This window comes from Acipenser ruthenus, chromosome 5, assembly GCF_902713425.1.
Source record: "Acipenser ruthenus chromosome 5, fAciRut3.2 maternal haplotype, whole genome shotgun sequence".
Taxonomy (NCBI): Eukaryota; Metazoa; Chordata; class Actinopteri; order Acipenseriformes; family Acipenseridae; genus Acipenser; species Acipenser ruthenus.
The window spans coordinates 59,916,995-59,941,835 of NC_081193.1; the positions used below are offsets into that span (position 1 = coordinate 59,916,995).

A 24,841-nucleotide genomic window follows, 5' to 3' on the forward strand; every position below is an offset into this window, starting at 1 on the left:
TGTGTGTAAATATTAAATTCAATTTGTTATTTAAAAATATGTTTTCATAATTTTGTTTACAAGTAAATAAATACATTAACTGTCTATTCTAAATGTATTATTTTATTTTTCCCTTAAAATCTTTAGCAATGAAAGTAAACCAAAACATGTGGGATTTTGTTAACAGCTGTTCTTGTCTCTTTCAAAGGTCTTTCAAGGCACGCGCACCAGCACTGAGAGAGAGAGAGAGAGAGAGAGAGAGAGAGAGAGAGAGAGAGAGAGAGAGAGAGAGAGAGAGAGAGAGAGAGAGAGAGAGAGAGATGTATGGATTTGACGTGAAATTCAGACAATTATCCTATTGGAGGAGATGTAGAAGCAGGTCAGATGATCAGTCGAGTATCATCTTTGGAGGAAGCTGCTCACCTAGGCCGGATGTAGGGTTCCGTGATAAATATTGATCATTTGCCGTAGGCGGCGCAGAGCACAATTCAGTACCATATCCGAAGACAGCTCCTTCATGACGCAAGGTCTGTGTACGTCCAGTGTCTGGCTGTGTAGGCGTGTATGATTTGCAGCAGAGATAAGCGAGTTTTATTCAACCAGACCCAGTTGATTTGGATTAGGTGTGTGTAGAGTTACTGTGTTTGTTTCCGAATCACAGCTGATTGTTCCTCGATTCGGTCGGGTTCTACCAGCAGTTAGAGATGGCGGAGTGTGGGCGGAAGGCGCTGTCCCTCATGGAGGCGGCCCGCTCCCGCTACGAAAGCTTGCAGATTTCTGATGATGTTTTTGGAGAATCTGGAGATGACAGCAGCGAAAACCCCTTCTACAGCACCTCGGGAGACTCCAACTCTGAGAACTACACCTCCGAGAGCAATGGAGATGAGCAGAGGTCTGACGACATGGCTGGCAATGAATTAGGAGGCCCCCCCGGCTCGGTGTCAAACATCCAGGCAGAGGAAGAGGGCTGGACCGATACCCTGCGAGAAATCACCGTGCCTCCTTTCAAAGATACCTGTGGTAATGCATATTTTATATATGTATATACATACAAATTAATATACAGTTGTAAACAACTTTGATTATATCCCCTAGGATAAATTAATGGTATTTGAAAACATATTGAAGGGGGTAAATTATATTCATTTTATTTAGGTCAATGTGAGGTCATTTCAATTGAGTTGTGAGAGATTTGCTTAGCCATAGACTAAGATCACAAATTTGCCTGTGTTGGAATCAAAGACTTAATGCACTAATTGTAAATCATGGGGCTTAGACAATCTTATACATTTATAAAGCCATGTCTTCCTTTAAAAGGTTGGTAGAACAATGTGGATGTACACTAAACCAGTTCTGATCAAACTGGAGCAGTCATATAATTCAGCCACAATGAAGAACCTGCCCTGCTGCGCCCAGATATGTGCTCTGGAGTTCAGCGCTTAGGGCTTGCAGGGTATGTCATGTGGTTTTACCTCCTTGCCAACCTAAATTACCAGAGGGATTTCAGTTTGAGCTGCTATTTGTGTTGCTGTGTAAATACCTTTGGGGGAATACAGTCCTGTACTTCCAATTTCAGTTCAAGATTGCCTCTAACCACATTATCTTTCATGTACCTCTGGGTCCTTGTACAGAAAACTGGATCCCCGCACTACTGCTAGAAATCCTCTCTAGACCCCGTTGTTGTCTGGTCCCTCTTTGGGTCCCTATACACAGTGGTGTTACCAGATATGGGTACAGCATCTGCTTTGGGACCAGGCACAGTATATGTAGTATAGCTGTTTGTTTAAAAAAAAATTAGCATATGTCTATTGTTTGATACAGGGAAAGTGGCCAAGTATAATAATTATGCCTGCATTTACAAGATCTTGAACATTCACATTTTAACCTATACTTTCAGAACATATCAAACAGCCTTCGACTAATTATCTTGCTGACTAGTTTCAAATCTTAAGGTATTTTTTTTTTTTTGTGGAAAGGTTTCCAGCTGAATACATAGTTGGGCGGGGTGTTAAAATGGGGAGTCATACACAACGTATTTTTATGCTTTCTTTTTAAAGTATAGCTCAAAAAATGGTTTTGTGATAAATGGTAGATTTCCTGGGACGTCTAAATAAACCTGCTATTATGTTGCTGATATTTGTTCGGAGTAAGTGACCCTGGCCCCTCCTTACTCATTGCCTCTGGTTCTCTTCACTGGTCCCTTCTGGTGCTGAGAAATTCATTTCAATCTCATTTCCTAACTGGATCATTGTTCCTCAACAACATCTGATTTTATTCCCAGCATTCTGAATGCTAAATACTTTACACAGCTAATTACAGTGAAGCAGTCTGAATTCTCAGTGGACAAAGAAGCGTTGTTTAGATGACATACTGTATATATGTGTGTGTGTATATATATATATATATATATATATATATATATATATATATATATATATAAAAAGCTCCCAAAGCAGGGGGAAGTTTTGTAATTAGATAATATGACGCCTAATGCATCTCTTTCAGGTGTCCTATGTGAAGTGAGTTCTTGCATGTCAGCCCAGTTCCTCGTGAACGGATGTCCATGTTAGATACTCACACTAGTCCTACACCTGGTCCTGACTTTCCCTTTGTTTGAGTTTATTATTGAAATGACCAGGTACCAGGAATTTAGCAACCAGCCATATATCACAGCTTGAATAAGTGTCACAAGAGTCTGGAAATCAAGAGATACTGGTGACTCATTTATAAATGCCTGGCTCCTGATCATAAATATTATCCTTATGATATTTATGAGTTTCTAATCATTGGTGTTTATGCTGTAAACAGGGTTGTTAGTTTTCATTTTAATTTTCAAAATGTTTAGTATTAAACATGTTTAAACATTGATACTTGGGAATATTTCTAACCAATCAGGCAATCCATCATAAGGAGCCCTCCATCAACTTTTATAAATTACATGTATTTTCTGTTATATACTGTGTAGAGTATTTAAATGAATTTAAAGACTGAACAAATATTTTTCAGGTTTTATTAATTGTATTTTTCGATGCTTATCTTTAGCTATTTTCGAGGTTTATGTAAATCGTTTTTTCGGGGGCTTTCGTTTTTGACATACTGTATGAAATTTGTGTTTTCGGTTACTTTCCAAAATGCTTGAGCGCTATTTTTTTCTGTCAAAATATGTATAGAGTAACTTGACAGTGCTTTCTTTCCACTGCTGTCTTCCACAACAAAAAACCTATGGTCACGGGCACATTCTTCTGGAGTTTTTGTATGCAGGCATTTTTGTACATTTCGCCACAATTCTGTTTTAAATCCTCCTTATCTTAACTGTAATACAGTTTTAAATCCCGCTAACAAGCCTCCATCCTGATTGTAATCTTGTTTTAAATCTCGCAAGCGGAGTCTCCAATAGAAATGTAGGAATGTGCTGTCACTCAGTAGTTGGGGCGGATTTAAAGTATTGAGAACGAATCAATGATAGATGCAAGTCAGGAAGACGGGACATTGCCCAGCGGCACTGGGAAATGTATTTATTATTATTTTTGTAGTAGGTTTTATTTTTTAATGGGAATAGGGTAAAGTCAACGTGAATTGATTAACCATTTCCACAGTTTTTCCAGTGTTTATTGGCTATCCACTGATTTAATTTTTTTTGTATTGGGGGTGTTTTATCGGGTCTTATCGGTTAAAACCGATAATCAGAAGCCCTAATTATATTACAATTTTTAGTTTATATATCAAGGTCCATTATCACAGACAGACTCAAATCAATTTAAAATTAGCAGAAAACTATATCAGCTGCCGCCTAGCTCGAATAGCAACTTAAAATATTTACAGGTACTTAGTCATATCTTTTTTAGTCTTTCCTAATCCATATTGATCTATAATTGTTATAAAACTCTCCAAGCCACAGATTCATTCAATTATTTACATCAACAACATAACATACCTCACTGTCACTCAGTTCTATATTCCACCAGCCAATTATTCAATGATACAAAATCGCACCAGTCCTTATTCCTGTAACTACCAACATATATATTCAGCTGTGGAATGAATTTGAACAGTTTGTTGGACCTCAACCCGGAGGGTCGTGGGTTCAATCCCAGGTGGGGGACACTGCTGCTGTACCCTTGAGCAAGGTACTTTACCTAGATTGCTCCAGTAAAAACCCAACTGTATAAATGGGTAATTGTATGTAAAAATACTGTGATATCTTGTAATAATTGTAAGTCGTCCTGGATAAGGGTGTCTGCTAATAAATAATAATAATAATAATATTTTTGAAACATGTTTCCAACTCTTAGAATACTTTAGGCCTAAAAAGAAACAAAAATGTCCGTCCTGGAGATGAAACAGATTCACATTTGCTTTTCACATGGTAAGATACTCCTGTGCATAGCAGCAGCAATCTTTCGGCATTCTGACCTTTCTGCATATATTCTATTAAGATGACTAGAAGATCCTATTAAAACTGACAGCCAAAAATAATGAGTTCATAATTAGCTGAAAGTGTCACACAACCCCTGCAAAGATTACAAGGAACACATTGCATTACCTTTGCTATGTACCGCATTGTCTTCGTCGCATTGTTATATTTCTAAACTTATTAACTACTACATTTTTAATCGCACATCATGGGTCATAAATCAACTGGGCAGGATAAAAAAAAAAAAAAAAAATCAGTTTTTTTGTTCCCACCTTACACCACTCATTTTAATCAGACAACCAGCATTGTTGAACTTGAAGCTTGAACTGGATACACTGCAATGTTTAGAAGAAATAAATAAATAAATAAAAAGTAATTCCCTAGTTTATTTACCTATGATGTGTGAATAACAAGTATCTAAACTATTGTGAATATGATTTAAAAAAAAAATACAAAAAACGGAATACAGGAAGGTAAAGTTTCTTGCTAACACTGCAGTTCTGTACCACTTTAACTCCATATGCACTAGAATAAACCCATTGTTCTAATTTTCCAATACTTCAGTTATGGTGATCTTTATTGTAATGACACACACACAGAAATGATAAAAATAAGTCCAGAGGAGACAGCAACTGTCAGGGTGTGCATTACAGTTGCTGCTATTTAGTTGTAATTAATTTGAAATATTGACAACTACCACAGGCAATATATTTCCCACACATAGAGTGGCCAAAGACTACTGCATGATTTATAATGAAGTGAAAAATCCATACACAGCAATCCATAAACAAAAAATCATCCGTTTTTTTTCGCTCTGCAAGCCCGTCGTGCAGCCATCTCAGAACTTACAGTTCTGAATTGTGTACAGGCAGGCCTAACCCCTTCCCCGCCCGGGCAGCGCTTGGCCAATTGTGTGCTGCCCCCTGGGAACTCCCGTCCATGGTTAGCAGTGGCATAACTTGGATTCTAATTCTTTATGTTTGTAAGTGTTTAATTTCTGTCTGTGTTTGTATATACTCATATGCACATCACCATTTGGTGCAAGATAGTAATATGTCTTTCTCCACACAGCAAGACAGAAGTATTTGCATTAATAGAAGCTGTAATAATTTTTGGTTCTTTCCCCATGGTATCCTGTTTTAAACAATTACCATAACCTGTGTCACTAGAATTAGCCTTTTAAAGGTGCTGGGTAGAAATGAAGCAGCATCCTTCATACACATAATGTAAACAGCAGCCATCATCCACCACAAAATGTGTGTAGACAAAGTACAGTCCCTCACTGAACCGGACATGTCCTGAGACATACAGGACATGTCCAATTAATCACAGTTAGTTTAATCTCTGTGGAGTAAAGGCTGCTATCCACCAGACGCGATGCAGCAAAATGAATAGAACCTATACTTTTGATAAGTATCTTTCACACCACACGCGACGCGACAGGTGACGCAGGACCGGCGCGAAATACCGTTTTACTTCAATTTGGCACCGCAGCGTTTATTTTAAATTGATCAAAATGTCTGCAGCCCTTAAACGAGGGTGGCGATTATACGAGGACGGCCTTTATTAATAATACTATGCTTTACAAACGCTGCAATATTTTCTTAAATGATTTAAGGCATTTTAGAAACGGCGCCATGAGAGGCTCTGATCTGCAGCACTATACTCTTGTGTGTTTTTGGGGCTTGAATACAGTATATTTACTGACAGTTAACGAGAGCCTATTAGGTGGGAGTTGGGAGGTCAGAGGAGTACTGTACCAGCGAATCAAGAGGGTGTATTGGTTGCTATGGGGCGGGACAAGAAGAGGAGAGAGATGCAGTTGTTTTTCTTAATGAAAAATATTACCTCTGAATATCGGTTTGATTTCTGTTAAAACTAAAATATATCCTACTCGGTTATTTTTTTTTCTCACTGTAACTTACATGCTTGTTTGTAATTTCTCTGTTCGAAACCGAAACTAAATCTTCTCATAGCTAGTAAGCAAGTTTTTTTTTTTTTATATATATATAATTGTACAGGACTGAGTAAAATTCCAATCGAATAAAAAAACAAAACAACTAAACCCCCTATAAGAAGATATCTTCAGCCAGCTTTCAAATAGCTCTTGGAGTGACCAGCAAAGCTCTAAGTTCCTCTGAGTTACGTTTTCACCATCCAAGCTGACGACGAGGTAAACAGACAGCCATTGTTTTATCCCCTGCTATGTTGGCACTGAACTCTGCTGGAAAATAGGGACGCGAAGGACTGCTGTGCTGTAAGTAGTTGTCTGTTGGGACTGTACTATAACATAACATTTGCTTACTAAGGTGGGTGTACATTAGTTTGTATTACATGCTGGATTGAGGTTGCAGTCTCTTCAGGGGTGTCATGTACATGGGCAGAGTTGCGCGTTTCTTTCTTTATTTTTTTTATGAGCAGGGGTAGAAAAAAATACCTTTACGTTTCTTTATTGAGAGCGGCATTTATTCAAGGGCGGCGCCTATTAAAAAGATGATATCTGAGTGAGGCGTTAATTCGAGGGTGGCGTTAATTCGAAATAATACGGTAAATAGGATTGAATCCTATTTTTTTCGGTTTGATGCGTGTCAACTAGGGCATTGAGCAATAAGAGAACAGCTTCAATGCAGCAGGTCCAATGGTCCAGCAGGGTGAAGCAGTATCCAAAATGACAGGGGAAAAACAATACTTGCCATGGAAAAATACCCAGAGTTTTATGACGAAGATCATCACAATTATAAAGATACAGATTTGAAAGATACTATATGGGAGTCCATTTCTAAGGAACTGGATAAGCCTGGTGTGTATGATTTATTGTCATATATGTTGAAATACCATTAGAAACGACACTCATAATTTCCACATAATGTTGAATGATGAATATTTACCATGATGAATATGTACCAGTCTTTATCATAGTTTTGTCAATAGCAATTTTGAAAAGTTGTATAGATCTGGCAGTTTTCAAACCTGTCGTATCACCTCTGTGTCGCTTCTGGTGTGTGGTCATGCTAAAATGTCTCGTCGCCAATTAAAAAATTGCTATTAAAAAGGTCATTTGTATCTTCCATTTATTTTCGTCCTGTCTTTGGTGTCAGTATAACAGACATTCTTTTCAGTATTAGCAAGGAACTACTGTAATTTCAAGGGAAAGGTAATTTATTATATATTTTGTGCAATGTGAATGATGCATTATCAAGAAACTATTATTATTGTCTGGTTCCTGCTCCTGGTCCACTCTTTATTGGTGCACGTTGAAGCTTGTCTGTGATTGGCTGTTTGGGCTTCACAAAACACACACTTGCGTTTAGACATTGCAGTTTTGTTTCCTTTTTCCACATGTAGTCTATGTGTCTGCTCCTGTGCCAGTCAGCTTGTGTTAAACCACTGAAATATACTTACACTGGTAGAAGCATGTGGTAGTCACAAGGCAGTCCAGAGCAGTGGAAACCAGATTCCTCTGCCAGGAAAATAGTACCATCAGCCCAGCCAGCACCTCTTTAGGTTTTCTTGTACACTGTATATGTTCTCAGTATCTTAAAATATGTTTGTGACAACACCCTGTGGAAGGGTGGTGGGCAATTCATTGACACACACGGGAGACAGAAGTTTTATTTGCAAACACCACACTGGTGTCCAGTTTTATTATTTTAGATGTTTTTCTTTTAGCCCGCAGAGGGCGCTGTTGTCCGTGGCCTGAGTACCGGCAACGGTACACAGGACCACAGGAATACCAATACTGGTAAACAGTTAAAAGCTGGCTTACTCACAGTTGCTCAAAATAATAATGAAAACAAAAGGCGAAATCAAAAGGGAAAATAAAACACAGTAATAAAACTACAAAATAAAGGTGCTGCTTACGCAGTGCCCCCACTGCCGCTAAGCCGGTCAGCTAGGGATCTCCGTCCTACGCTGTTATGCACTATACACTGGGGTGGCCAAGGTTCCCCTATCACTACCCATGTCCCCTCGGGTACGTAACAATAGATTTTAATAAATTGTTTGTTTATTGCTGGATGTCTTCCTCAGCCGTGCTTGCCTGTTTTGGTCACTCACTCCAACCACTGGCCTTCTCAGCCAGTGTCTCTGTGTGTTTCCAATCGCGGCCACCCAAATACATAACCCAGCGAGTACTTATGGGCTGAGCAATCCCCCAAGGCTTGCCTCTCAGCCACTCAGAGAGAGGGAAAGCCAACACACCCTCTTCCCCACCTCTCCGTTTCACTGCCATGACTGACAGGCGGATCTACAAGGCTGCTGCCCTCTTCCTGCAGTACCACGCATGCACCAGATAGTTAGCACACATCTCCCCTATTACACACCTTTTGATATTTTGATTGATTAATTCTATGAATATTCTAATTAAAAGTGGCTGTGTGGTTTTGAAGAGAAGGGGAGTGCGGGGCAGATATATTGCTGATTAACTGCTATCCTGTGGCAGTGTGTGCTGTATTGAATTTAGCACAAGGCTCTTTGACTGTCAATCATATTAAATTATATAAAGACATCGGGTGGAGGTGGAGAGAGAGAGTATGGTCATAGGAAGTGACGTAATAGTTGAAGGAGTGAACGAGAGAGAGAGGGCAGTATGGCAATGAGTCGCAATAGTTTTTTTGTTTGTTTGTTTTTTTACCGTTAAAATTAATATATGAATATAGCTTTGACACCATGGATGGTTTCTGTGTGTTGGAAACACATTGGGACAGGAACTATGTCAAGTCAACGATTGAGGAATAAAGTGCCGAGTGATTTGAAACGTGCAGGACCAGTGAAGACGCCGACACGGTTTGCAATTTCGAATACACAAATAGTTATTTAATGCGTGGAGAACAATCCATATGTTTTTTTTTCTTCTTTTTGTTCAAACAATTGAAGCTGCGGGTAGTGGTCTGTTGCATGAGTTTGTGAAAGCAACGTGGACTCTGCTTGTTGTTTTAAAATAGTGAGACTGAAACCTGGAGTTTTTTCATACTGCTGTATTACTAGCAAGACAAACCTGGAGTTTTCTGCATATTGCTGTGTTACTAGCGAGACTGAAACCTGGAGTTCTTTTTATATTGCTGTATTACTAGCGAGACTGAAACCTGGAGTTCTTTTTATATTGCTGTATTACTAGCGAGACTGAAACTTGGAATTTTCTTTATACTGCTGTATTACTAGCGAGACTGAAACTTGGAGTTTTCTTTCTTTCTTTTTTTTGTTTTGTTGCCTACTAAATTGTTATGGAGTTATCCTACACGTGTATTGAGGAGGACGGCTGACAACTGTAGCGGGACTTAACCAGTATTATGGAAGTTCCCGTCGTCGTTTTTTTGTTTTGTTTTGTTTGGAAAATGACTGTTCAGATCTATGTCACTTCCTTTATTATTTTCCTTGATTATTATAGCCTTTCAGTCATTTTTACTGTTACATACCTTGATGCAAAACGTTTGTTTATTATCTGTATGTTTGTACTTGGGTTGTTGGTGTAATGACTTGGAAAATATTGCCTGTTTGAAAACCAGGTATATCTATGACCAGATTTAAAGAAAGTGTTTGATTATTTTCATACTTATGTACTATTTAAAATTGTATTAATTGGTTCTTTGCATATGAATCATTTAAACTGAATTGCTATTTGCACAACATGTGATATAGTTTGTCAATGTGTTTGCTGTGTGTAAAGCACTGCACCTGAGGAACAACTACAGTTAATCCTTTGGGGGCTCAATATGAGTAATTTAATTATTACCATTTAACTATAAAAAATCTTATTGGCTATTCAGTTTAATTGCTTGTGCTATGCTAAGGATAATCATGTAAGCTAAGAAATATACAATTGTATGTTTCTTAATAGATATGTTATGAGTAATTTGAAACTAATTGAGAACTAAAGGTGTTGAGGAAGAATGCTTTTGAAAATGTGTGTTTTGTGTAGTGTGAAGAAATAAGTGACAGTACTGGTTATGGAATAAATGTTAACTGGTGTTTATTTAACCCAGGGGTCCCCAATCCTGGTCCTGGAGGGCCGTCGTCCCTCCTGGCTTTTGTTGCAATTGTGCCCTAAATTATTTAATTGGACCAATCAAGCCCTTATTAGAAGCTTAATTGGTCCAATTAATCAATTTAGTGTACAGTTTGAACAAAAACCAGGAGAGCATCGGCCCTCCAGGACCAGGATTGGGCACCCCTGATTTAACCCTATGCTGCCTACGGAGAATGACCATATTCGGTCATAAATATGAACACTTTCTGTTTAAACACTTGTAGTTTTGGAACCTTAAATCAGAAATTAAAACCCAATACACTTACAGAAAGGCATTAAGTAGATCTTTCCATTGATGTAATTTATTTTGTTGTGGGGGTGATTTTTTTTTTTCATATGGCTACACCCCCCAAAACATTATCGAAATATGAAAAATTCTAAATAATATTTTTAAAAATTGTCAATTTTAACCTCTTTCCAAGTGTTATATAAAAAACTTAGAGCATATTGTAGCTGCACAGTTTTCCAAGGATCTCAAATCTGAAATCAGAATTGAAATATCTTGAACAGTTGCAGAGCTAGATAAGCTTTTACGATGCATAGTATTTTTAATCAACCTCTGAATGGCAAATGTAAAATAATAAATAACATTTTTAAAAATTGCCAATTTCAACCTCTTTCCAAGTTTCATTTAAAAAAAAACTTACAATATATTGTAGCTTCACAATTTGTCAAGGATTTCAAATCTGAAATCAGAATTGAAATATCTTGTACAGTTGCAGAGCTAGATAAGGTTTTGCAATGCATGGTATTTTACAAAAATCAACCTCCGAAATGGCAAAGACAGACTAGGGTTAAAACTTGGCAAAAAGTGAGACTGGAAACACTATTGCCCTGTTTGAGATCAATTATATTTCAGTATAAAAATAAAGAAACAACACACAAGTTATCAAGTAAAATGTTTATTTATTTTTTTTATTTGAAAAAAAAAAAGTATATTACAAATAAAACTTTGAAATTAAGAATTTTATTTGGGAGGGAGGGAGACAAAAAAAAAACCTTCCATATTGTGCTGTATTTATTTATTTTCAAAACTACCCTGCAGTTGAAGTGCTGGGCTGGGGCTCCTCCAGATCACTCTCCTCCTCATCCTCCTGCAGCAGCTCTTCATCAAGGAGGTCAGCCTCCATGGTGTACATGCCCTCGATCTCCTCCTCAGTCAGGGCCCCCTCCTCCTCTTCAGTGACTGAACCAGATGCTAGAGCTGATTGTCTCCATCCATTTTCTGGCTTACACACACCCACATAAAACATTAAAATAAATACCAATTAATAATAGTAATAATAATAATAATAATAATAATAATAATAATAATAATAATAATAATTACTACTACGACTACGACTAATAATAATACCAATAATAATAATAATATTCTCCTCCATCCTTTTTCACACACATAAAGTAAATTAATAATAATGACTCTTCATACACACAAAGTAAAAGTAATCTAATAATAAAATACATGGCTAAATAATAATAGTGACTACAGCTAAATAATGTTTTCTGTTCTTTACACACAGTAAACTAGTAATAAAATACATGGCTAAATAATAATAATAACTACAGCTAAATAATGTCTTTGTTCTTTACATAGGCTACATACACAAAGTACAAATAAAAAAACTAAACCAATAATAAAAAAAACAACAAGATTTATTCCTCATTCTTTTACACATCGAATAAAAAAATAAGTTAAGAAAATAATAGATGCATAGCTAAATAATAATAACGACTACAGATAAATAATGAATCGACTAGAAAAAGTAAAACACAAACGTACACAAACACCTAACTTTGCCTCACATGCGATAGACCTATTAGTTTTGCCTTCTCTCCTGAGAAACAAGTTCAAAAAATTGAAAAACAAGTCTAAAATAAAAACGTATATGAAACTAACTATAAGAAAGATGTTTAAAAAAAAACAAAAAAAAATGTGATGCTGGTACAGTAGTTTCTCTTGTCTGTAGCAGTCATAAAGAAAGCCCTGCCCAGCAAGCAAGTGCGCACACAAAAGACACAGCGAAAAAAAACAAAAAACAAAAAACTCTGCAGATGTACTCAGCACAAAAAAAATCAATATAAAGTTGAAAAAAACAACAACAATATGACTAATTAGCCCAAGTACTTACCGTTTAGATGATATGTAGATTAGCACTCTTGGGATTGTAAAACCGGAGACACAGAGCTTCGAATCTGCTGTGCACTCAGTCACAATGGCGCCGGCAGAGACTCGTCCTTGTAATCAAAATATTATATGTCCCGCCCACCCTAGCCGTAAACCAATGGCATCATGACAAGCCCCGTAGTCATGGCTATAACCCACACCAAAACAAAATTGCTGGTTGGACGGCTGAGATATGACGTGTTTTGTCATCGTAACAAAAGTTACGAAATTACAGCGCGTCGGCAGCTAAGGGTTAAAACCCTATTCTCTGTTAAGTTATCAAGAGTCAGTTGTAATTTCTATATTGTAGGGTCGCGTAGGTAGAAACTTAGTTTTGCTACAAGGTCCGAGTAACGAGTTGTGTTTTTCTTTTTATTGGGAAGTTTTATATATACTTTCCTGGCACCCAAACTTTATTATTAGGCCAATTCCATTACCGTTAATATTTTGATTGATTAATTCTATGAATATTCTAACTAAAAGTGGCTGTGTGGTTTTGAAGAGAAGGGGAGTGCGGGGCAGATATATTGTTGATTAACTGCTATCCTGTGGCGGTGTGCCCTGCTCCTGTGTGTATTTTGTGTTATATGTTGCGTGTGGTGTATTAATGTTGGTGTATATATTGGTGCACGGGATATAATGGGGCTGCGGAGCATGAGTGATTTCAAATATATAGTTGTATTTAGGCACGAAGACTGCACAATCACTTCACGTGCAGATAAAATATGTATTAATATTTGCATGCATGTCAAGTCTGAAGGTTTACCCGTGAAACTCACGTTTTTTCACAATTTTGAGAGTCTCACGGCCGTGCAATGGATTCTCACGTTTGTGCATGAGTTTGTTAGTGTTTGCGAGGCTGCGAAGCCCTTTATACATGATACAGCGGTAAATCCAATACAACTGTCCATGCAGATTATTTCATTTTGGGGAAGTGAGGGGGGTACAAGAGGTGTACATTACCATTCTATGCCATTACCATTACGCAAATTCCCCCCTTACTCTAAAGATAGAATTGCCTTGCTGGCTCAAACTGATGGTTTGTCTGCACGAGCCTTCTACGTTTCTGTACACAACACATCATTCATTACTCGGGCAAAGTCAAAGGAGAGGCTGTCAGATTGTCATTGTCTCGTTCACGCAGAAAGTAACAGAAATAAAAGAGAAATGGACATAAATGAGAATTTAATTATTAAAGTCGAAAAATGTAATGTTCTGTATGATATCAGTGCTTATAAAGACAGTACAAAGAAAGATGCCATATGGTAAGAAATAACAGAATAATTGGAAATTGATGGTATGTCTATCTCTCTTTATTTCACCTTAATTTTAGTCAGTGACGAGGAGAGCCACACACTGGTTCTGTAAAATGACGCTTCTTTGTTTTAATAATGTAGACCAATAATAATAATCACATTCAGTCACTAACTGAGGATTTTATTAAAAATAAAAATAAAAAAGTATATTAAACACATTTTCTCAGTGTTTACAAAGAAATGTGTAGATGTATTGTTTTTGAATGATTTACATGTTAAACCAGATCACATATAAACATTCACTGTTAAATGTCTTTTTCTGTTTTTAGTGTGTGGTGTACCCAGACTATTTCTTTATTTTATTTGTTTTATTTTGTCTCCAGAAAAGGAGCAAAAGCAGACAGTATTTTCTTTTCATGACTAGCTTCAGTTGTGTGTGTGTGTGTGTGTGTGTGTGTGTTTTTACGTACTCGTGCTGTATTCATGTAATTTGCTTAGCTCCTTATGTGCATAGCACTTAACCCTTTGCGGCCCATTTATTCAGTGCATCTCAGGCGCGTCGGGTCCAATTTATTTTCACACGCACAGTTTATTTTAGACGCGCTGTTTAAAAGTATTTTTTTACAGTAAAACAGGTTTAAAGGCACTGCATATCAACAGGACACTCAGTACTGCATCTCCAGCCCCGCCCCACCCCTTGTTCGCTGTATTTTTCACATATCTCTTCATAGTCGTGCATACCAATAAATCTTCTGATCACTCGTTTAATTACCAAACTCCTCAATAATGAGATCCAAGTAATTATTTTATTACTATAACATCTCAAAAAGCTCTGCAAATGTCTGTGATATTCTTTGAGTGCTGGATGCAAAAGCAGCTATCTTGTTTGTTTATGTCCGTGTTATATCTGTGGTGCCGGGGCTATCTGTATTCATGAGATACGCCCCTTTTTTTTCTCTTTATCGGCTTCTCTCGGCTCCTATCGATCTCACTCGGCCATTGAATGGTTTTCTCTGCTTTTTCCGGAGAAAAAACGACTAGAGACCTGTTTTTTACATCTTTTTGATGATGTCAGACAGGGTCATTGGACCAGAAAGTGGAAAATTGTAATGTCGGACCAGATTCGACATAGAACCACAAAGGGTTAACCCTTTGCAGTCCATTTATTAAGTGTGTGTCAGGCGCATCAGGTCCAATTTTATTTTCACACGCGCAGTTAATTTCAGACGCGCTGTTTCAAAGTATTTTTTTTCCACAGTCAAACGGGTTTAAAAGGCCCTGCATATCAACAAAGCACTCACTAGGCATCTCTAGCCCCGCCCCACCCTTTTGTTCGCTATAGCTTTCACATATGCTAGAAATAAATAATAATAATAATAATAATAATAATAATAATAGTCGTACATACAGATCGATCATCTCCTGATCACTCGTTTTATAACCAAACGCCTCAATAATGCGATCCAAGTCATTATTTTATTACTATAACATCTCAACAAAGCTCTACAAATGTCCGTGATATTCTCTGAGCGCTGATGCAGTCACAGGCAGCTTGTTTCCTTATGGCCTCCCCTATCTGATCCCAGGGGCAATTATGACTATTCATGTGATACGCCCTTTTTTTTCGGCTTGTCTCGGCTCCTGTCGCTCCCACTCGGCCATTGAATGGTTTTCTCAGCTTTCTCCGGAGAAAAAAACGACTAGAAACCTGTTTTTTGCGTCTTTTTGATGATGTCGGACAGGGTCCGACATTGGACCAGTTAGGAATAATTCCAATGTCGGATCAGGTCCGACATAAAACTGCAAAGGGTTAAGTCTAGGTCAGTGGCATAGCTGTCAGCCATGTGTAAAAATCTTAATCTTAATCCGTCTCCATCTCCATCACCGTCACCCAATCCCAAAAATCTAGTGGTCTAGGTTAAGGTTTTTCATTAATCCCAAGGTTTTTCAGCAGGGGTCTCACTGGTATGAACACTTAGGGGTGGACATGGCACGGGGAGTGCACAGATTAGTTCACGTGCAGATGTACCAAGATTCCAATTGAATGATTGATTAGCAGTCGAGTCTCGGTACAGCTGCATAAAAAGTGCAGTGTTTCACTCTCTCGGGGTTCTGTGTTTGAGTGGAGAACCGGTGTGGAGAGGAGGTAAAAGAAATAACATAAGAACATAAGAACATAAGAAAGTTTACAAACGAGAGGAGGCCATTCGGCCCATCTTGCTTGTTTGGTTGTTAGTAACTTATTGATCCCAGAATCTCATGAAGCAGCTTTTGAAGGATCCCAGGGTGTCAGCTTCAACAACATTACTGGGGAGTTGGTTCCAAGTTGAAAAAAGTTATTTACAAACCGCTAACCAGGGGTTGTACCGACAGACTGGAAAATAGCAAACGTAATACCGATCCACAAAAAGGGAGGAAAAACCAAACCAGGTAACTACAGACCAATAAGCCTGACTTCTATTATATGTAAACTTATGGAAACTATAATAAGATCTAAAATGGAAAATTACCTATATGGTAACAGTATCCTGGGAGACAGTCAGCATGGTTTTAGGAAAGAGAGATTGTGTCTAACTGACCTGCTTGACTTTTTTGAGGATGCAACATTCAAAATGGATAATTACAAAGCATACAACATGGTTTATTTAGATTTCCAGAAAGCTTTTGACAAAGTCCCACATAAAAGATTAATTCTCAAACTGAACGCAGTAGGGATTCAAGGAAATGCATGCACATGGATTAGGGAGTGGTTAACATGTAGAAAACAGAAAGTACTGATTAGAGGAGAAACCTCAAAATGGAGCGAGGTAACCAGTGGTGTACCTCAGAGATCAGTATTAGGTCCTCTGCTATTCCTAATCTACATTAATGATTTAGATTCTGGTATAGTAAGCAAACTCGTTAAATTTGCAGACAACACAAAAATAGGAGGAGTGGCAAACACTGTTGCAGCAGCAAAGGTCATTCAAAATGATCTAGACAGCATTCAGAACTGGGCAGACACATGGCAAATGAAATTTAATAGAGAAAAGTGTAAAAGTATTGCATGCAGGCAATAAAAATGTGCATTATAAATAATCATATGGGAGATACTGAAATTGAAGAAGGGAACTATGAAAAAGATCTAGGAGTTTATGTTGACTCAGAAATGTCTTTATTTAGACAATTTGGGGAAGCTATAAAAAAAGGCCAACAAGATGCTCTGATATATTGTGAGAAGTGGTGAATTTAAATCATGGGAATGTTAAAACTTTACAATGCATTAGTAAGACCTCACCTAGAATATTGTGTATTCTTGTCACCTCGTTACAAAAAGGATATTGCTGCTCTAGGAAGAGTGCAAAGAAGAGCAACCAGAATTATCCCGGGTTTAAAAGGCATGTCGTATGCAGACGTGCTAAAAGAATTTAATCTATTCAGTCTTGAAAGAAGGCTACGTGGCGATCTGATTCAAACATTCAAAATCCTAAAAGGTATAGACCATGTTGACCCAGGGGACTTCTTTGACCTGAAAAAAGAAACAAGGACCAAGGGTCACAAATGGAGATTAGATAAAGGGGCATTCAGAACAGAAACAGACTCAATTCTTTTAGCATGTCTGCATATGACATGCCTTTTAAACCCGGGATAATTCTGGTCGCTCTTCTTTGCACTCATTCTAGAGCAGCAATATCCTTTTTGTAACGAGGTGACCAGAACTGAACACAATATTCTAGGTGAGGTCTTACTAATGCATTGTAAAGTTTTAACATTACTTCCCTTGATTTAAATTCAACACTTCTCACAATATATCCGAGCATCTTGTTGGCCTTTTTTATAGCTTCCCCACATTGTCTAGATGAAGACATTTCTGAGTATCCCCATGACAGCATCCCAACAGTTAAAACTATATTTTAACTTAGCTAGTGTCAACACACCCCTGTCTGGCCATGCATTTACAGAGTAACAGCTTTTTATCATCAGCCACCTGGAAAGCTTTTTTGTCATTAATTTATGAGCATGAGGGCCTGAAGGCTAAGTGTGCTCTCTCCATCTATATACTGTGAATGTATGTTTGGCAGGAAGGGTTAAATCCATCTCTGCCAACAACCAAGTGGTGAATGTGGTCTTTCCCCAATTAGGTGATTGAGTGATAATTGGTGAATGATCACATGTATATAAAGGAAGCAAAATCTGTTGTTTGACTTGTATGTTTGACCTGTGTTTTGATATATTCCAGTAAAGGTTCTACCCAGCTTGGACTATTTTGATCTATTTTGTACTATTGTCATTTTTTACACACAAGTAAGCTTACTTAATTTGAAAAACGTCATGAATGATACAAGCAACTTCTTACACTACTTGGTTTAATTAAATGAGAAGTACACAACAAAATATGAAAGCTGAACATTAATTTCAAGAACAACGACAACTTTTTAATGAAAAAAAAAATATTGTAGCCTACTTCAATAGGAACATTAGCCTGCTATATTATATTTCACGGGGCGTGAGCTGGGGTGAAGGAAAAGGCAGAAGCAGCAGAAGGAGCAGTTAGTAGGATAGAAAGGTGGTCACTGACTGAGGGCGACGATGCTGACACATCCCAGGAACTGAGGACCCAGCATACCGGAGACAGGATAGAAAAGTGGTCGCTGCTTGAGGGCGGCGATGCCGACGCATCCCAGGGGCAGAGGACCCAGCATACCGGAGACAGGATGGAAAAGTGGTCGCTGACTGAGGGCGGCGATGCCGACGCATCCCAGGGGCAGAGGACCCAGCATACCGAAAACACATATGAGCGTTATGACTCGGAGAGCCACCCCTCGAGAGGAAGTCGGTCCCGGATGACCGGGACACGAAAGGAGATGAGAGAGAGGGATACCCAGCGTCTGAGCCTTCTGTAAGGGGCGCTCATTAAACCCCTGATTGGCCAAGACGTCACGCTGCCTGGGACCTGAAATAAGGACAAAGCATAGAGGTTAGTATGGGACTCGAGCACGAGGGCCACGTCCCGAAAGAAAGGCAGAATTGAACAGAGCCTCGAGTGAGGCATGATAAGCGCAGGAGCTGCGACAGGACAGGGTATGGCCGGGGATCCGCTCTGACTCACATGGTGAGAACCCCCCTGAAGGTAAGGGAGGCGGATGCCTAACCCTGAGGTCGGGGAACTGAGACTCACTTGCCCCCCAAAGGATGGACCCCCGGCACCTCACGAAATCTCCCACACCGTAAGACAAACAAAGACAGCCATGCCAATGCATAACATAGAGACAAGACCAGAAGGACAAACAAGACAAACAGAGGGAGTTTAGTGGATATATTAGTAGGATGTGATTATGTGTATACCTGCCGCTCAGTGGAGAGGAAAAAATCCCTTGAGGCCAATTAGGGGAAAACCTCTGGTGGCCCCAGCAGTCAGGTAGCCCCCACTCCGGGCATACTAGCGATTTTAAAATGGGCTACAACTATATCGGAGGGAGATGAATGAACATAGGAGTCTACTGCAGAAGAGGACCAGCGCCCCATGGTCTTGATTAGGCTGTGGTTGATGCTGCCCTTGTGGTGGAGGTAGCTGCACCTATACGAAATGAGTGGGGAGTATAAAGCTGAGGAGGGAGGCCTGTTCTGGAGAGGAGGGTGGAGAGGTGGGCTGAGAACCAGTGATGAGTGATAATGGAGTGAGAAGAATCAATGAATAGAGGGTCGGGGGGGGGGGGGGGTTCCTGATGTAGAGATATCTTGACATTGCTGAGAAAGGGCAGATAGAAGATTCAATCCTTGAGAGCTGAATGAACTGACCACACCGGAGTTGATCTGTCTTTGAGGTACGCAGCCGGATTATGAAGTAGGAGTTGGAAATACAAGAGAGGTCACATAACGAATACCCGCTGCGGGGAAACTAGAAGCTGAAGGAACTGTGAATTCTGAGACTCTGAGGAAACCGAAGAAGGCTGTTAGGCAGATGGTCTCCATGAGGAGATCTTCGTAGGGGGAGAAGCAACCTTTCCGAAGAGTAGAGATGAGTGAATGGAGAATGTCTGTTGATATGGGCAGGCGGGAAGGTGCAGCAGGGGGGAACTTTTGAAGATTCCGCTGAGAGTCAGACGAACTACTGGTATGGAGAGAATGGTGGGGAGAGAGAGAATCCCTAGCGTGGACGATGAAAGCCATGATCTCGTTTGATTGAAGGAATAGGATGAATCCGATTCTGGCACAGAACGTTGAAAACACTGACCAAGCTGTAGAATATGAAGCTTTCGAAGGAGGGAGAGGGCTGCAGATATGAAATGCTGAGCAGATTGAAGGAGGTTACTGAGAGTAGGATTCAGTCAAATGGCAGCTGGTGAAGCTGGGGAGTCTGGGGGGGTGGGCAGCAGACAGGACCAGCTAAAGGAACTTGGATACTAAAAGTAGAGGCAGAAGGGGCGCTGGAACTGACAGTTGAGGTAGCAGCTGGAACTGAACGAACATGTGTAAATCGACTGCTGGGGAAGCTCAGCACCCTTTGTGCGCCATTTTCTGGAAACGATGGCAGAGATGAGATGTTGACCATCCTATGTGTTAGTTAATACAGGATCGATCAGCGGTTTGATACTATCATGTCTGCTTGAAATGGAAAAAGTGAACTCACATTCAGAGACTGGGTTTCACAACTCCAGTTATTCTCCTAGTAGTGGAACTCCTTAACTCATAAACAAGACAGATTTCCAGTCTCATACCGCATCCCTCACCATGTATTAATGCTGTAATATTTGAGAAGATGTGTGGACATATGAATAGATTGCTGAGAAAGTCAAGCACCTCATATTTTTTGATTAGATGGGGATTAGCATTAGCCTTGACTGTGGAATGCTTCCACGATCTGCGTATTGGAGGAAAGCGGAAGCGTTGGAAGCTCTGGAGTAGTGCAGGTACAGATTTAGACTGTAAACTAAAGCAACTTTTGCATGCTATAATAGTGAGTAGATCTGAAGAGGAAGCAGAGATCTGCTGTAGTGAGGAGCAATTAACGGAAGAGGACGAGATCTGCTGAATAGTGCAGAGATCTGAGGAAGTAACAATGAAGTGCTGTCAATAATGAGCAGTGGCCTGCTGTAGAGAGCAGAGATCTGCTGAAGCAGTGATCTGTATTAGTCAAAAGAGGACTGCCATCGGTAGAGTGTGGTGGTCTGCTGCAGAGAACAGAGATCTGCTGAAGCAGTGATCTGTAATAGTGAACGATGGACAGCCATTGGTAGAGTGTGGTGGTCTGCTGCAGAGAGCAGAGATCTGCTGAATGTGGTGGATATTGGACTTAGAGTATTAAGGTGATTTAGATGAAGCCAGAGATGGGGCAGAGATGAAGAATGCATAGATCTGAGGCCGCTGTAGAACCTGAGAGGATGAAGAAGGCGTTGCTCTGAGGCTGCTGCAAAACCTATTGACTTGGTTGTGAGCAGTCTATGAGTGTATTGTCTTTTGCAGGATAGGAGGGCACTTGACTGAAATGTTGATAGTTGTAGGACATGATTTCCATATCTGACTAGCAGCTCGCGTTGATGAAATGATAACTTTGAAGGTTGAATAAAGTGCCTTGGTGAAGTTTGTCGGTTTGGAGGAGAGGAGCCAGATGATGAAGCATGAATCCGGGAACAGGAAGAGGTCGCTGGAATGGATGCCTGATGCAGGGAAGCTGGAAGTTAATGTGACTGTAGATTCTGAGCATTTCAGAAAGCCGATAAGTGCGTGGCTTCATGACCAGGTCCTCAAAGGGGCAGGTAGAGTTGAAATTGAAGAATGTCAGTTGATATAGGTAGACAAAAAGGTCGAGGCAGGAGGGGAACTCCCAAGAATCCATCAGAGTGAGAACAAGCTGCAAGAATGGATAGAAAAGCTGTAGTGTCCAAGCTTGGCAGCGATAGCCAAGAGAGACAGAACTTGTGGTATTATACTGCCATCCAGAGGTTACGATTGGAATCAACCATTGACTTGAGTTAAGCAGGGTAGAATATATGAGGTTATTACGATGAAAAAACCTTGTCTATGTAGAACAACATTTGCTTATTTCCTTAGATTTGAATAATAAATATTCTAGACATGTTAGGACAGTTAGTCATGTATATAAATAAGTTAACGCAGTATTTAGATATCATGATTCGGCGCATTGAATTGGTCTCCACCAGTTGTGAAAGCGCAGCAACAGGGAGCCAGAAGACTGCAGTACTGAGGCACAGAGCATGCAGAGCCTAATGAAGTTGCCTGGTCACCATGGCAACTTACCACTCCCCACAGTCATTCAATGAGGGCGTTGCCATGGTAACCATGGTCTGTAAGGCACCGGTGGAAAAGTTGCAGTACAGCACTATCGTTGGAGCATGTTGTGACCAGTCAAATCACAAGCCGCCACTGGTTGAAATTGAGTTTGTAATGGGCTGGATACGTCTTTTAAAAGGTTGAACGTAGCTGATGGAGGTCCAGGGCAGGATCTTCTGATGGAACAGAATTGTGCTGGCTCTGTGGGATCGGGGGTGCTGGCTCTGTGGGAGCGGGGGAGGGGTGTCTGATTGCAGGTGAGGAGTAAAGAGAGATTCTGCAGACAAAGCTTCGTGGTGGATTTAAATAGAGCTAAAGTAAGGCAATCGCTGACAACGAGAATGTCGATGTCTTGTCGAAGGAGCTTGAAAGTTTAGCGGAGGACAGGTCTTTCTGATAAAGTTGCAGACAAGTTGAGTAATGAAGTTGCGCTTTGAACAGCGCTGTTGCCGAGGTGGAGACTGGATGGAACAGGAAAGACTAATGTTGGAGCTCTTGAAGCTGAAAAGAGAAGCTGAATAAAAAGAAGGATCACCTGAGCAGGTAGGAAAATGATTGATAATATCTTGGCAGCGCTGTGCAGAGAAATGACCTGCAGTGAGCGAGACAACGAAGTTTAGATATTTAGCGGTGGGGCACGAAACAACGGCGTCTGAGCGTTTGCAACAAAAATGAAACACTAGACAGAAAGGGTGCAGGTGATCAGGGCTTAAATAGAAAATAGATACTAATTGACAGGGAATTAGAAAATTGGAAGATTATGAACCCCCGCTCCACGCCCCCTGAACCATGCAAGCTATCATTAAACCAAAACAATATATTTCAATGAATATAATTTAATTAATAAAGAATAAAAACATACTAAGATAATAACTACCTAATTAATTAGTCATTTTTGTAATCTACCAGCGGCTTATGTTTCATACACATCGCTGATACTAGTACAGACTGTGGGTCAAACCATTGTTCGTGTTGGGGTTTGTTTTTTAATCTATTTAAATGCAAAACCATAAACAAAACATGTATACAGACATTTTTTATTTATTATTTGTCCTGCGGTTGTAATTATTTTTTCTGCACATACTACTACTTTGTATATGATGTAGAATACGGGAATGTAAACGTCTAACACTAGTAAGTACTGTCAACAGTGTATACTTGCAAGACGGACGTCACACGCCTCACACCCCAAGCCTGGCACCCCAAACCTGGTACCCTTATAACTCCGCCTCTAACTCCGCCTCTACAGTGACGCAATTACCAAGTCCTCACACTGATCCCACCCATGTGAAGTCATTTTTTTTTTGTTTATGGAATCTACTTTTCTCTGTATTGTCAATGTTGTAACATGCCCATTTTATTTATGTTTTTCAAATAATGAATACATCGGCATTGCGTTCTAAATAAACCATTTAATCATCATTACATTTATAAAGGCAGTATTAATTAATGTGCTTACGTTTCCATATAATATATACAAAAGCAGTAATTGTTAACTATTTGCGGTATGTAATGTATGTAAAAAAAAAAAAGACAATCTGCAAGAATTGTTGGGAATGGTCTTGATGTCAGCGTATTTTAAAAATATTGCTTGATACTCTCCGATTAATATACTGCCCTCCGCTTCTTTGGAAACTGTTCAATTATCTGTTTGTTTCAACAATACTGTTAGAACGTAACCCTATAAAAATGTACCACTGGATTTTGGAACAAGGTACGATGGTATCTATGAAAGTACAATTGTATTGTATAATATATGTATCCTACACCATCAATGTACAATTCCCTGTGTTACAATAATGCAGTACAACCATAATAATAATAGTATAGCTACACTATCGAACCGTGGTACATTTTTATAGGGGTATAGCTTCACACAATCTACATTCACTTAATCATATTAAAGTAAGAATTATGTGTGTCATTCTCATCTTATTTACAATGTAAAACTGACATGCTTACATGTCTGTATAGGTTAGCCTAGGTATACGCAATAAAATATAGGAAGCTGAAGTTCAGGTAGTCACTCATTATTTGCATCCCAGTTTTTGTTCTGTCCTTTAAGCTCATATGCCAATTGATTTATCAAAGTTGAATGATTATCCCTTTGTTTAAGTCCCTTTGGCAGCAGTGTGGAGTAGTGGTTATTTACATATCCTAAATGAAATACAAACTGAAATGAGAATTTCAATGTAAATGTAAAAATACAGGCCTGCGTAAACCATTGTGCAATCAGTTTTTAATATATATATATATATATATATATATATATATATATATATATATATATATATATATATATATATATATATATATATTCTATAACTGTTAATTTGCAGCATGCACAAAGTGAATTAGATATAGGGTATATTCACCCCTGGACATGTTCACATCGATATACCAGCATGTGGATTAGGGTTTAGGGCTCTGGACTCTTTACCGGAGGGTTGAGGGTTCAAACCCAGGTGGGGCACTGCTGCTGTACCCTTGAGCAAGCAGGTACTTCACAGATTGCTCCAGTAAAACACCCAGCTCTATAAATGGGCACAAATGCAAGTCACTTTGAATAAAAGCATCACACACACAAAATATAGCAATTTATCATGTAGTCACATAGAGGTGGTGATTAAATGGGTCTCTTTTAGCAAGGTGCAGTTGTATTGAAGTGAAAGTGGTTGCCTGTAGGTACAGTTGGTGGCTAAAGAGTATGAATAATTATGGAGCCTACT

At 39.2% G+C, this 24,841-nt stretch overlaps 1 protein-coding gene across 1 annotated transcript in view; it reads left to right on the top strand.

Moving 5' to 3' along the window:
* Positions 1-260: 260 nt before the first annotated feature.
* The window catches only part of LOC117402709 (piggyBac transposable element-derived protein 5-like), a 64,247-nt gene continuing 39,666 nt past the window's right edge, over positions 261-24,841 (top strand). The window contains exon 1 of the mRNA XM_034004101.3: positions 261-999. Within this exon, the coding sequence (XP_033859992.3) occupies positions 684-999 (316 nt within the window). The 5' untranslated portion in view covers positions 261-683. The remainder of the gene's footprint in view (positions 1,000-24,841) is intronic.